Genomic DNA, 15,766 nt, shown 5'->3' with positions numbered 1-15,766 from the left:
AAATGTTGGACTCTAGGACCACCTTTCCTGGGCCTGAATCCCAGAATTAGTTGCATGAGCCTAGAAAGGTCACCTCCAATCTCCATGCTTCAGTTTTCTTGCCTATAAATTCTGGATTATGGTGGTACCTAACTCACTGGTGGTTGTGAAGAGCAATGAAACAGAGTAGAGGGGTGCCTGGGTAGCTCAGTCCGTTAAGTGTCTGCCTTCAGCTCAGGTCATGATTCTGGGGTCTTGGGATCAAGTCCTGCATTGGAGTCTGCTTCTTCCTCTCCCTTTGCCCTCCCCCAGCTTGTGTGCTCTCTCTCTTTCTCTCTCTCAAATAAATCAGTAAAAATCTTAAAAAAAAAAAAAAGAAATGGAGTAGAAAACAATTGTGTTGCAAATACCTGTAATATATACAGTACATGTAACTAGGTTCTTACAGGCTGTTTTGGAAAAGTGACTATTCACATTATTGTTTCTTACAGAAATAATGGGTTTCTTGTTCCAAAAACCATCTACTTACAAATGAGGTTAGGGACAACTATACCACTAACAAATTATGAAGGTAAGTGCTGAGTAATATCTATCTCCCCTACCACTCCAAAGAAAACAATATATATCAGAATCAAATCAAAATAGCTTCTGAGTTAACCCTTAGTAGGCATATTTGCATCATCTCCTTCCACTGGTTCCAATCGTTTCAAGCTGAATTACAAATATCTTCAGGTATATGAAAATTGTATCACAAAAGGAGGAGTCTATTTAAAATAGCCTTAATTAAGGCTATAAATTCCTCTGTGATTCTCCTATGAATCTGAGAATTATTTAAAAACATAAACCATCTTCAAAAGCAACATCTTTGGTAACGATGAGGAATAAAAAGGGTGTGCAGTTGAAGCAGTATCAATCTAGCACCACTGAGGGAGAGAAAAATTCCTATCAACCACGCTATGTTCATAGGTAGAGGAGCAGTGGTCAGCATTAGGTCAAAAACAAGTCTGGTCAATAGTCCGTTCTTTAGTTGAATTATTAAAAATATAATCAATTTATTAATGATTTTGGAGCAGAGTTTTTTTTTTTCATTTTCTTGGGAACTGGAAGACATTTGTCTGAAATTGCAATTAGGTAATAAATTTTATATAAAGATTGTAATGCCAAGGAATCATTTCTCTTGAATAAGATCAGTTTAATGGGTGGTGGTCTTCCATTTTAGTTTTATAAACTTATGATTATATTTTACTGTCAAGGCCCAGGTCTTCCTTGTTCATGCCTATTTTCCCAGCATCTAGTATTGTGAACCTGGCACATAATAGCCACTTGATAAAAATCTGTGAAGGTTATGAATCTGGGCCAGGTATTATCTGTTATCAGGCCAAATGGAGGCAGGACTCGGAATGAATTTTGCTAAGAGGATGCATTTTTCTAACAATGACTATAGAGACCTCTGCTGGCAAGTGTTGGAACTATAATTTAGTCAGAGAAAGAATGGAGAGAACAGAGGTGAATTTGCTTTTTTCTTCTTTGTCCATATCATGTCATGAAAAGCCCATAAAGGGGCTGTACTCGCTTATGATGATGTGTGGCTTGACCAGGTTATGGCAAATACTGAAATTAGGATAAATGAGCAACTTTTCTACGAGGTGACTGGGAAGGGTGTTAAATTTCAAAAGAAAAACATAGCACAAGAATTGGACTCTAACATTTCTGTGATTATCTGATAGCTGGCAAATTATTCAAGGTCTACATTCAAGAGAAGTTTAGAACAGGGGCTCAGTCAGAAATATTAGGATGGTCTGTTCATCTTGTTAACTGTGAGGATTTGTTACTCTTGCTATTCTGATGGTTCTACATTTTATACGATTTCAAAGCATCACTTAGTATTTCTCCAAGTCTGTATTCCCCTTTACATGATCTTCATCTTACCTGTGATCGTTTTATTAACTTACAGGCACAATCACAAGTAATCATTTCGTTTTTTGGGTTTCTTTGGAGGGAAGAGATATTTTGCTAACCCGTCCTGACTGCCTCATTTTTCCTGCTGTAGGTATTTTAGAAGACTGGTTACTAACGCAGTCCTAGAGTGACCTCTTGCTGCATGATTTGTACATGAGCTTGCAAGCCCAGTCCTGGATGTGAGTGAATTGTCAAGACAGAAACCGCTCTGTGTGCAAAGGTGTATGTATTTATGTAAGTAATATGAATGATCCAGCACTCTATAATTTAACTTTTTAATATCCCCATACCCTATGAGGCTGCTGGCTTTCCCATGATCACACATTAGAAAGAAAATTCTTTCTCCAAAATCAGTTCTATGGCTTCTGAAATGGCCTATCAACTTATCTTTGGATTCTGTTTGAAAAACAATATTTCACATTCATAACTAGATATATTCTGGACATTATAAACAGGACCACTGAATAAGCAAAATAATTTACATTTGAGGAGTAGCAGAGTTCCCTGTGGGGTCCATGATTTGGAATTCCATGATATCTGAATTCACTTCCAAAGATGGGTTTATGATGTAAAGAATGGTCTTACTGTTTAAGTCCTTTTGGACAAATTTCTCATGGATAAATTCACCTACAAAAAAGAAATGAATGAATTTAACAGGAATCAAACAAAATATTAAATAAAAGCTGATAAATTGTATGGTTATTTTATTTTAAGCACAACTTTAAAAACAGCCAAACTATATATTTTTAAGAAATTAACGTTATTGCAAGTATCTTAAAACTCCTATGCAATAAACTTAAATTAGGCTTTTAAACTTAAATTGGCTCAGAAATATTGTGCCTTAAAGAAAATATAAAAATAGAGGGAGAGTAGGAAGATACAGTAATAAAATCTCTAATTCTGTGCCATCCTTTTTAGTGATGTATTTTGATCATTGTCTTCAAAAAGCAGAAATAATATACAGTCCCGAGAAACCATCATACTCCTCCCAATTTTTTTTAAACTGACATCACTTAGAATTACTAATAGAAAAAAAATTAGTCACAAATATGAAATTGATCCTGACACTGTGTGTTCTTCTGAATATATTACAATCTGGCTGTTAAAAAGAATTGTGAACAATACACAGCTGCGTATCAGTATTTGATTCTTCCACTCAAGATAAATTTAGGAAAGCTCAGCCTCAAACTCTCTTTCGCACCAATATTGATTTATAAACTGCATCTATCGGTAAGCCCTGGTGAGTGTTTACCAAATGGGCCTATACTTAATTCAATTACTCTCTAGCCTTGCCAGCTACAGGGTACTTTAAGGCGAGCAATTATAAGGATTAAGGAAGGCAGTACCTGTGGTTGTGTTCTCCAGATGTCCATGTTGGGGGCCTCGTAAAATCTTAAAGATGATCAGATCATCATTGGTGTCAGGGTCCGATGCCTTCAGCACATGGGAAGTGAGGTAAATCCCGTAACAGCCATTTTTCAGGAGCACCACTTGAGAAGGGGAATGCAAATGTGTGATGTGGGGGGCTGTTTTGTCCAACTGGTCAACCTGGATAGTCAATAATTACATACAATCTTATACAAAGGTTTCTCACTTCTAAGCACCAGAGAGAGGGTCTTAATGGTTCACAATGATAATCTAGCCCAAATTTCAGATTCTTTATCCTCCTCATTTGTTCATTTCTGCTAACGGCTGGTTTGTTCACAGAATCCTCAGTAAATATCACAATGGCTGGAATAGAGGCTGACTTTCTATTGTAAATTCTGACCCAGCTTTGTTAATTGTTCATTGTCTGACTCTTCTATTAGGACATAAGCTCTCTGATGGCAGACATTATGTCTCCACCCCTCCTCCTCTCTCTATTCTGTGCACCTGGCACAGTGCCTGAACCCTAAGAGCAGCTCAGGGAATATTTGTTGAATGAATACATTAAAATTGACCCAAGAATTGTATTGCAGGGGCACCTGGGTGCTCAGTGGTTGAGTGACTGCCTTTGGTTCAGGGTGTGATCCTGGGGTGTTGGGAAGGAGTCCTGCATCAAGCTCCCCTCAGGGAGGCTTCTTCTCCCTTTGCCTATGTCTCTGCCTCTCTCTGTGTGTCTCTTATAAATAAATAAATGAAGTCTTACAAAAAAAATTGTATTGAAAACTTAACGTTAGCTCCAGAGGAAGATCCTCCCATGTTCCCAGTGTTTAGTGGTATACAGAAATAAACTTATAAAGATATACATAAGGATATACATCACAAATGCATTGAACATTTTTGGCGCACTGCTTTGTTCAAATGCCATAAACGTTAAATTAAAAACAGAAATACTGGGGTGCCTGGGTGGCTCAGTTGGTTAAGCGTCCAACTCTTGATCTCAGGATGGTGAGATTGAGCCCTGAGTCAGCTCTGTGCTGAGCATGGAACCTGCTTAAGAAGTCTTTCTGTTCCTCTCCCTGTCCCTCCCCTGTTTCTGTCTCTCTCTTAAAACAAACAAAACAAAACAAAACAAAACAAAACAAATTAAAAAACAGAAATACTTCAGTAGGAGAAAAATGAAAAGCAAGTATAGGCATTTACATATTTGTTTCACTAAGGATGAGAACCAGGTAACTAAACAGGTAGACTCAATTTACAAAGATAGTGGAGGTGGAATTACTCATGAATGCAAGAGGCATATGGGTTCAAACATCACAAGGGGTTGCAGTCAGGTACGGTATGAAGCTTGTCCATCTTGCAAATGGAAGTTAGGTAAGAAGCAGGTCAGCATGGATAATAAGCACCGTTTACTACTGATACTGGAAAACAGGCACAGGAACATGGTCTCCATTCCCTTTACTCCTAATCATTCAATTCTTAACTTCATTTGCCCAAAAATGATACCGTTATAAATCTGGGTTCACCTTAGCTAAGTAAAGAGTAAGTGCCCTGACAAGATTATGTATATATTTTTGTATAGGATGAAATAATAAACTGTTATCCACCTATTTAAAAAAAATTGAGGTAGGAGGAACTGAAAATAGAGAATTTCCACAACTTAGTGTTAACTGGTAAAAAAACAAAACCAAAAACCAGTAACTTGCAGAACAGGAGATGACTATAATATCATTTTTGTTCATCCATATGTTCACACATAAATAGACAAAATTCTGGGAGCATTTACACAAACCTGTTCATTTGTTTTGGGGTGGGGAAAATATCAGGCTTAGTTATGTATTTCTATATGGAGTTTTGTAACAATCAAATATTTTTTTTCCCTCTCAGATTGGCAAGGTTCTTTTTTACTAACAAAAATAATCATACAATATGTTGGTAACCGTTTGGAGGAAGACACTTTTTTATATTTTGCTGATAGAGGTTCAAATCAGTGAAAATTTTCTGGAGACAAATTTGTATATGCATGTGTATACATATATGTAAAATGTATATATACTCTGATCCAAAAATTTCACATTTTTTAGTATGTCCTGCAGAAATAATTAGATGCGTACACAGAATGTGTATGGGTATATATATATATATATATATATATATATATATATGTATGTTTTTACTAAATACAATTAATAAAAAAATCCATAAAATTAAAAGGGCAACACGGGATTTATAAATCATTTCTACCTAACACTGAGTGCCATTCAGCCTTGAAAAATTATGTTTTCAAGAAAGATCTAATGACATTAGATTTTGATAAAATAATCAAGACTGGAGACAGACAATATGCTTGATTGTATATATAATATCCTCCCAGTTTTAATTGCACAGAATAAAAAAATGAAAAGAAGTCACCAAAATTAGTTATCTTTGAGTGGCATGTTGGGAAAGACTTTTTTCTGGTCCCTTTCTGTATCTTATAAGATTATTTACAATAAACAATTATTTTACAAACAAAAAAAGCAATAACAATTTTCAAAAGTTACAGCCATTCTCCTCTCCTATAAACTGTGGATGGCAACCTCAGAGTTGTGCAATTGGGTGGGAGGTGGGGAGTCAAATAGTTATCATAGCCTTTAGGGGGAGAAGCTCCTTCAAGTATGATGGCCAGTAAGAGGGATGGTGAATGGCAGCTGAGGAAAAATAACAATACTTGGAACTATGAAAGAAATCCTCAGAATTATAATTAGCTGAGTGCAGGTGTGGAGTTTTTTTATGTTGTATTTTCCTTAAAAACAAAAGTGTTACAAAAGGAATAAATGCCTGTTGTGATCATTTGTTTAAAAAAATATATTTTCAAGAATACTTTAAAAATATTTTAATACATATAAAATAAAACAAAAATAAACAAAGTATATTTTAAAAAATATTTTAAAAATAAAAACCTTAGTTACATGGTTCTCTCTTGTGTCTTTGGTCACACTTGCCCGAATATCATTGCACTTCTGGTTTCTTTCTAAAAATATATATATATATTTAATATATTTTAAATATATTTTAAAAAATATTTTTAAAATAAAAACCCTGGTAACGTGGTTCTCTGTAGTGTCTCTGGTCACACTTCCCTAATCTCATTAAATTTCTGGCTTCTTCAAAAACAGGTCTTCTGGCTTAGTATATCAGAAGCATTTTAAAATACTGGAGTCCAAGGCATTTTTTTTAAAAAAGAAGACTATATCCTTTGAAGACTTGTATTGGATTCACTGAAAATCGTCTCGGACATGTGTAAACCATAGGAAGCAGTGACACTGGTCATTTCTCCCTCACTGCCAGCCCTGTCCCCACTTAGAGAAGAGTAAAAGAATCACTGTGGCAAGGTGCAGTATCCTGGTCAGATAGACATGATTCCCTACAACAGGAATGTCAGGTTGTACACACTGGTATCAGTGAAATACAACTGTGTTGTGTTTTATACTTGTGAAGCCTACTGGCTTTGCCCTCGGTCCCACTGAGGCTGAGACCGTAACAGTAGTATACTCACAGTTGGTAGATTTTTCTGGACCAACTCATTTTTCAGTGGTGGTAGACTTTATACTGCCTTACCGAAGAAGCTCTTGAAGGCAAGAGACTGAGGGGTAGCAGTCACTTACTTCCTAAACTACCTGACCTCTCTGCTAAGAAAGACTAGAAAATTTGGAGGAAATTATGGAAAAAAGTTTGAGGCTTTCCTTGTCTATACATAATTGTATTTTATGAAAATACAAGAAAACCTTGTACTTTGGATGAAAAAGAACCTTTACAACTTCTATCCACATTTTCCTATCAGTAAATTCTGCAACTTCCAAGAGATCACTCTCTTACAGTAACTGCTCTGTAATATGAGTGTTGGTGTTGGGTCAGGCCTCATTTAAGTTTGATATTTCTTCTAAATTCTCCCTTTTTCTTCTCTACTCTAGAACCCTTATGCCTGTACTTACAGTGTATAACTCCTACAAATTTGCAGCCAAATAGATCAAGAAAAGTATTACTGCTTAGACAGTACAATGACATTTTTCTACCTAGTGTGGGGAATCAAGAGTCAGGAAAAAACATATTACTAGATTGAAGAGTGGGATGAGACAAATAACAAAACATATAATTGAAAAAAACCCACATAATTTTACTATATACAAAGTATTTCTTTCATACTGTGTCAATGATATCAGCATCCACTCTATGTTATCATTCTTCCCTAACTTTCTACTTAGAATTCACCTAGAGACTGTGATGGTTAATTTTATGTGTCAACTGTGCTGGCTATGATGCTCATTGTTTGGTCAAACAGCAGGCTAGATATTGTTGTGAAGGTATCTTTTAGTTGTGATCAGCCCTTCAGTCAGTTGACTTTGAGTAACACAGATAACACTGCATAGTGTGGGTGGGCCTTGTCCAATCAGTTGAAGACTTTAAGAGAGAAGACTGAAGTCCCCTAGATAGGAAGCAATTCTACCTCCAGACTGCCTTCAGGATCGCAACAAACATCCATTCCTCCTGGGATTTCCATTCTGCTGGCCTGCCTTGCAGGTTTTGGACATGTCAGACCCCAAATGGTGAGCCAATTCCTGAAAATAAATCTTTCTTTTTTACTTCTCTTTCTCTATATACATCCTATTTGCGCTGTTCCTCTGGAAAATGCTCACCAATACAGAGACTAAAGAGCACAGGAAAATTATGATTATTTACATAATCAGAAGGTATCCTTCAGTGACACTCCGATTTATCTTTTCTACAGTTGGTAGAAGTGTGTAGAACAAGATAAACTACATCCAAGAGAGTGGATTCAAGGGTATAAGAAACAATGTGCTTAATGTGTTCTGACTAAAAAAGGAAAGACACATTATGCCCTCCCCAAATCATCCTAATAGACAACACAACTGTGGCAGAGTAGTGCCAGAGGAAGGGCACAGAATTGGGGGATCAGAAAGACTGGAGTGGGGGTCTTATATGGTTTTGATCGAATTATTTACCTTGTGAACTTGTGAACACCTATTAAATGCAAATAATAAAACTCCCCTCTTCCTAAGAAAGAAATAAGCTTTCCTTGAAATGGGTCTGACCTAATACTCCAACACTTGTAGCTGCTACAATTGTTTCCCCATCATTGTTTCATGTGTAATATTGAGGTTGCCTTGTACGTTTTCACGTGTTCCATCAAAAACCATTAAAATGCCAGCAGATGATGTGGACCAAGAGGTATCGTCCTAATAAGTATTACAACAGTAGTTACAAGATATTGAATATCTAATATATTTCAGGAAATATGCTAGTGCCTGCAGTACCTAGTCTGATTTTATTCTTATCACAATGCCATAAAGCCTAATTTTCTAAGGACAGGAGGTCAAATCCTAAGAGTTAAAGGACTTCCTAAGGTCATACAGCTAATAAATGGCAAACCAGGCCAATAAATTCCAACCTAGTCAAGACTGACTCCAAAGCCCATGCTTTCTGTTTCTACCTGTCCTGCCACAGACTCTTGGTCAGAGCCTGCATGGAGGGACCACACCTGTCTTGTCCATATTACTATGCCCAGTGCCTTGCTTAGTGCCTGGCATGCCAGAGACACACCTCGCACAGCACACATTTGAATGAAGGAAGGAAAGGAGGAAAGTGGTTTTCTCTACATGTGTCCCAGGGACCTGTGGCTTTGTCATACTTGCCTGGATGGTGAATGATACAGGTTCTTGTCCCACTCTCCCATCCACAACGAAGCCTTGGTTCGTTCTATCAGTGGCCACAAACGTAAAGCAGTCCACCTGGGAGTCTCCTCCCAAGTGCCTATAGGCCACATTTCTGCTGTCCACGTCCTGCTGGGTGAAGTTGTGTTGAAGCAGCACTGTCCCCCGCAGGTAAAGCTGGCCGTGTTGTGGGAGCTGGGCCAACATGAAGGTGAGGTTCTCCGCTGGGGTGTCAGGGTCGGTCAGCTGGAGGATGTCAGGGGAGAGCAGGCCCGTGGTCCCTTCGTCCAGTCTCAGCCCCCTGTTCCTGGTCACCACGGGTAAGGCTCTGTCCATGGTCTCCAGTATGATCTCAAACACCCCATGTTTGGTCTGCAGGCCATTGCTGACGATGAATCTGGCAAAGAGAGGCAAGGGCAGCCTTCAGCATGGAATCTTGTGTCACCATCTACTGGAATGAAATAATACACACCTTTTACTAAAGGACATGTCCTGGTGAGACTCAAATGAAAACCCAAGGGTAGATCTTTCAGAAGGACACCATTCTATCCATTAAACCAGTCACCAGGTAACACATATTACCTATAACATTCTACACCCAAAATTATTTTTTTGACAACAATGGCAGCAGACTCATGTAATAGAGCAGGCCAATTCTTTTTTTCTTTTTAAGATTTTATTTATTTATTCATGAGAGACACAGAGAGAGGCAGAGACATAGGCAGAGGGAGAAGCAGGCTCCCTGTGGGGAGCCCGATGTGGAACTCGATCCCAGGACCCCAGGATCATGCCCTGAGCTGAAGGCCGATGCTCAACCGCTGAGCCACCCAGGCGTCCCTAGAACAGGCCAAGTCTGCCATTGAGATTTCTCAGGCTCATCAGCATTTAGTATAATTCCTTGCCCTAAATAGGCATTTTGCATACAAGTAGACCCCTTGCATTGATTTGAAGAGTAGACTCATTTTATATATTTATAATTTCATAACTACATTTTCTTTGTAAATAAGGTAAGCTTTCAAGACTGATAACTGGGGGCCAATCCAGTGGCTGATTTTGGCTATTTCATTTTATTCATGTATTTTCATGGCAAATTTCTTAAAATCACAGTACTCAGCCATGTCATCATGCCTAACTCATTTCCCCTCCTCAGGTCTCATTTTCACCCTTCTGGAAGGTAAAAGATTGGACCAGACAATTGCTAAGGACCAGCCAACTTTAAAACATCATGAGATTCTCTAAACCTTCATATTTTTCTTGTGCTTCTACTTTTCCCCTCACAATATATATGGAAGTAATAACGCTAACCAAGGATTAATTACCTAATTTAAAGAAAAAAGAAATTAGAGCAGAAAGGTACAGAATGTAGTGGGAGATCATAAGGTAGGTAGGAGACAGAGCTGAGATGAGAACCAGGTTTCTGGACCCCATATCTCCTGCTCCTACAGAGTTTTTAATTCAGGCCGGTTTAACAAACCACAAAGCCAGACTTGTGGTACCTGAACACCACTGCAGAATGATAAAGAGAAAGCTCAAATGATATCAATCCAAGGTGTGCAAAATCTCTCACACACCCTTGGATTTATTTATTTTTATTTTTTTATTTTTTACACCCTTGGATTTATGATACCATAATGTGCTTTTGATTTTTATCGATCACCACATTACATTCCACCCACCACTGCCAATGTCAAAATACAACAAATCGAAATGATCTTTCAAACGTATCGATGCGTAAGTTTGATTTGAAGGACAACTGAGAGTATCATGAAATTAAGGAAACCAAATGCACCACTGAAACTCCAAAAAGCTAGCAAATCACCACTCTCAAGTGGAGTTGATGAATTCACTATAGACCAAAGAGACGTACTTTGAAATAATCGTGGAGTTGTATCTGTTAGTTTTTCTCCATGTACTATGGTTGCTAGAAATAGTCATGGAGAAGATACTCTTATAGTCCATAGATGTAAAAAAATAAAATAAAATAAAAAATGTAAAAACCCTCTAAAAAGAATTTTTTTTTGCAGAATATAGCAGGATATAACCTGAAATTATAGAAGAATTTTCTTTGGAGGTTCCTTTTTTTTTTTTTAAACTAGAGAAGATATGAGGTTTATATTTGTTTTACTCATCTGACAAATTTGACTAACAAGTTCTTTATTTTTTGTAAAATGTGTCTTGTCCTTGAGGGTTTAAGGGTCAATGCTCTGCTTTTGAACACAAGAGAACCTGAAACCAGGTTGTATGAGCACAAACAGTCGACCAGCCTGCCTGAGGCAGAGGGCTCAGTGTAAAGGAGCAGCTGTATGAAAAGGAAATGAACAGGAGTTCGGCTGAGCACAGATTTTACTAAAATTTTTGGGCTTTCTAATTATCTAGCTTATAAGACTGCCTACAAGGAAAATAGTATGTGATGCATAGAAAAAAACGAACCTATTCTTTTTTTGCTAAGGGAAATTGCTAAGTGGAATATTACAAATAAAGCGAATTCTTGACATGTCGCACACTTTGACTTCTAAAGAATGTGACCTGTTTTTTCCTCCACAGCATTATTTTTTACAGTCTGAATAAAGACACCAACTTTAGAATTGTACATTGAGCGAAATCAGTTTCCTTAAAATAAAACAATCACATTTGCTAGGTATGTTCTAAGCAAATAGGACAATTTCACTGCTGGATCATGAGTGTTCACACAATTAGTTATTTTTGAAAAAAGGAAAAAGAGATGCATCCAGAAAAATAACTGTGTTCTTCGACTTTGTTAGTCACTTCAGCAGTTTCAAGTGTCAAATGATATGCATTTTTATGATGAAAATTATGATCTATTTCTCAGGGAGAGCTTTTCGTGGAATTATGATTTTATTCCATTGTTTTCCTGTTACTTTTTTGGGTTTCCTCCCTGGAGCCTATCATCTAACCCGAAGTAAAATAAGGAGACAAAGCATTCCCTCACTACCTCCAATTTCTCTTTTCTCCACTCTCCTCCTCCAGAAACATATTTCACGCCTCCCATTTCAAATAAAGTGGCTCTCTTTTTCCTATCAGATCCCTATCTCAAAATGTGCTCTTGGGGGAAAGTTTTAAGTCAGCTGTTTATAGTTGAGCACAAATTTAAGCCAAAGGACGTTCATTTTTAGTATTAATCATGGAATTAAAGAAATTTGTGCCCCATTAAACTCCTGTCAAATTATGGGTGGGGAAGAAGGGGGAAAGAAGGGGAGGGATGGGGATCAGGAGTAAGGAGCTTCAAGGGGGGGCTTGAGTGAGTCACGGGGGGCATTCTGACTTTCCCCCATAGAGACTGAATTCTGAGAACACCTCAAGCTCAGTCTCAGGACAGCCGTAATTATCTCCGAATGCATGACCCACATGAGGACACTGAAGTTGTCTTAGGATTCAGGCTGTCCGTCTCAGACTCCTCCCTGCCTGATGATGGGGATCTGACCACGTCGGAAATCGGCAGCCTGCCATCAGACAGATGGGAATGAGGGCAAGCAAGCCAGAGACCATATAAGAGTAAGAAATATGTTTACTGAGGCCAGTGTTCCCAGCTGGGACCCCGAGGCAGCTGTCTGTGCTGACCGAAAGGTAATAAGCCAGTGGTGAAAAGGATGAAATTTCTAAACGTGACTGGACCAGACCCATCATGGCACTTTCACGAGTAACAATGCAAACTAGTCACGGGCAGAGAAACATTATCACAGGGAGACAGGGTGAATGGTCATGGTTGGCTTCCCAGTCAGAATAAGCCTAGCAGAACAAGGGCAACGAGGTTAGTGCTGTTCGTGTCCGCCAAGGTGGACCAGATGATCCTCCAAATGCTCTCCCCCACCACCCCCAAAGAACCCTTCCAAATCTGTTTTCGAGTTTTAAAACAACGGTGCCATTGCAATGATGGCATCCATTCCAAGGTTAAGAAGCTGGTGCTATCAAGGTGGCAGCTTCTTCTGTGCATCCGTCTTTGTTTAATTTCCCTTATGCCCCCCATACCCCACTGAAAAGACCCTCAGCCAGGATGACCAGTGTTCTCCTGAAATTTGGGGAATGACTCTCAGATTTGTCTGGGGTGCCTGCCTGGTCTGATTTCACCATTACCATGGTGCTTTCAGGCTTTCTGCATTTCCTGGCAATAGAGTTGGCTGAAGAATCTGCCATCTGTCATGGCATTTAAAAGATAAAAATGGAATCATAAATAGAGCCAGTTCCTCAGAAAGAAAAAAAAAAATAGTCCAGCCAGCATGTCAAAATGGAGGACATTAGCATGTTCTTTTAGTACCCGGCTGCCAGCAGCTGAAGTCAGCTTGCTAATCACTTGGTGTCATCTGTCCTAGAATGTGCTGCCAAATCTTTCTTCCAGGCCAGCAGCACCAAACAATGCAGGAGAAATTTATGATTCACAAAATATTTTTGCAGAAGGTAAAATCTGACCATTAAATTCCCCAGTTTAATTAATGCTGCCATATCTTACATTAAAAAGAGAAGGGGGAAAATCCTCTGCCATAGAATTTATCTCTTCTACCCAGCCAAATTCCTTGCCAGATTTAACAGCAAGCAACATAAATTTAGGTGATTAGATTGGTTGCATAGATTTAATTTTTAAAAAGCACCACCATCTCACTTTCATTAAAACAGACTTTCAGCTTTGGTTTAGCTCCGCTTGACAAACAACAGCAGCCCATGATTGGGTTCGCGAAATGACAAGATTAAAACAAGGGTCTTGGGCAGATGTTAGGCTCTTCCATTATAAATATGTAAAACTGCTGGCCAAACATCAGAAGGACACATTGAGGAGGAGGTTTCTTCCCACAGGTGCATATTCACCATGAATTTTTGGTGCAATGGAAAAATCTCTTAAAAAGGAGATCTTTTCTCCAATTCAGCTCTGATACTAAGTTACATAAATTTAGACAACTTTCTGTGCCTCTTTGAACCTTGGTTTTCTCATGCATAAAGTGGGAACAAATCATTTCTCTCAAGGTAGTGGCGTAAGGCTTAAGGAAAATGATGGACAAAAAAAAAAAAAAAAAGCCTAGTACACCGCCTGATGCATTGCAGGTATTCAAGCAATACTTGCTTTCCTATGCATAAATTGAAGGCATGAGACTAAATCAATGTTTTTCGACCCTTGTTTCCTACTTGAGTCATTCAGACAACACCTTTATAATTTTTGCCATATTTCTGTACTACCTGTACCCTTATGACTTACTATTTTGCTTTAGATCAACTCACTCTTGTACTTAAAGAAATGTATTTAAAAGGAAATCTTTTAGCTGGAAAAGCTGAAATTTTTTACTACTAAAAACTTAATCACCATAAATACTACAAAGATAAATACAAGTAAATAATGTTTTTAATTCTAGCTAGGTATTGTGGCCCAATGGCCTGGAACCCACGGCTGTCTGCTAAAAAATAGGAAAACAATACTGAAAAGCTACTAAGAACACATGAGCCCCAGCCTGAGACTCCTTTCTTGAAATAATCAGGAGGATTGACAGAACTACAATGGAGTAGTTCTCACTCTGGATTCCCTGTCATTCACTGCTTTCTCCCAAACCCACATCATTTTGCATCTTTGTATCACTGGTGGTACAAATTACTCACTTTGGGAAATAGAGCCACAGCCTTTTTGCTAAAAGAAAACCCTGCCCAGGAACCTAGTGTGGAAAACAAACAAAACAAAACAAAACAAAACAGCTCTATCAGTAAGTTGGGATGAAGATCTCAGAGCCTCACCAATTCAGCTCCTTTGTGTGGTGTCTCCAGGAGGCCCCAAGAGGGCTTCTGTAAATTCTCAAAGCGCCTCTGAATGTATTTGGAACAATAGATTGGACCAGCCCAGTGATTACTAGTCCTGACTGCAGCAGAATCCCCTAGAGAACTTTGAAAAATACAGATCTCTGACCCAAGACTGGACTTACAAAGTCACCTCTGGAGTGAGAATCAAGAATATATTTTTATCAGTCTTCCCAGTAAATCTCTAGAAGATCTAAATATTTTAAAAATTCAAATAAAAACTCTTGGGGTGACTGGGTGGCTCAGTCAGTTAAGCATCCGACTCTTGGTTTCAGCTCAGGTCATGATCTCAGGGTTGTGGGGTCAATCTCCATGTCAGGCTCTGCACTGGGCATGGAGCCTACTTACGATTCTCTCTCTCACTCTCTCCCTCTGCCCCTCCTTCCTCTAAAAAATAATAAATAAAAATTAAAAATTCCTAGGATAAATGATTTCTAAAATGTCATCTAGTATTCTATGCATGTGGATTAGGAAATTTTTAGAGTATCATCAATCCTCACATACAGAAATTCTGTATTTCATTCTATGCACATCATCCCCATCTGATTAATTTGTAAGCTTGATTTCTGAACATCTATATGCATTCATTGATTGACCTCTCTAGTAGGGTCACTGGTTTCTCCAAACAGTCATTAACATCTTCAGCAGTCTCTCCGTTGGGCATTGACTGGGGAAAGTGGGAATGGACAGGAGCAAGCAGTTCCAGAAATGGGTGTAAAATCAAAAGCCCTGAATCTGATATACATGTATTAAGCCAAGAAGCACCCAACCTTCATAAGTAACTAGGAATAAAAGATCATCAGTCTTCTTTGTAATTTCTTTTCTCCTTCAAGATTAATCTTGGTATTATAAACATTGGCAGAAAAAAAGGGGTCAAGGAAAGAATATAATCAATAATAATAGGAACAATATTACAACAATAATAGTAGTAAAAAGAGCAGCTAACACTTATTTCATTCTTCGTA

The 15,766-nt window shown here is 38.3% G+C and overlaps 1 protein-coding gene across 7 annotated transcripts in view; it reads right to left on the bottom strand.

Moving 5' to 3' along the window:
• FREM1 (FRAS1 related extracellular matrix 1) overlaps nucleotides 1-15,766 on the bottom strand; it is a 165,193-nt gene that overhangs the window by 35,677 nt on the left and 113,750 nt on the right. For 6 of the 7 annotated variants that reach the window (XM_055302119.1, XM_055302120.1, XM_055302121.1 and 3 more), the window contains exons 25-27: nucleotides 8,994-9,408; nucleotides 3,285-3,486; nucleotides 2,421-2,565 (exon numbers count right to left, since the gene is read on the bottom strand). In XM_055302119.1, coding sequence (XP_055158094.1) covers nucleotides 2,421-2,565; nucleotides 3,285-3,486; nucleotides 8,994-9,408 — 762 coding nt within the window. Of the gene's footprint in view, nucleotides 1-2,420; nucleotides 2,566-3,284; nucleotides 3,487-8,993; nucleotides 9,463-15,766 lie in introns of those variants that run through there. The other variant, XM_055302122.1, reaches the window with a different exon arrangement.

This window comes from Nyctereutes procyonoides, unplaced genomic scaffold (genome assembly GCF_905146905.1).
Source record: "Nyctereutes procyonoides isolate TBG_1078 unplaced genomic scaffold, NYPRO_anot_genome, whole genome shotgun sequence".
Classification (NCBI taxonomy): domain Eukaryota; kingdom Metazoa; phylum Chordata; class Mammalia; order Carnivora; family Canidae; genus Nyctereutes; species Nyctereutes procyonoides.
The sequence above is the reverse complement of the archived record's forward strand: the minus strand, read 5'-3'. Positions and strand labels throughout refer to the sequence as shown.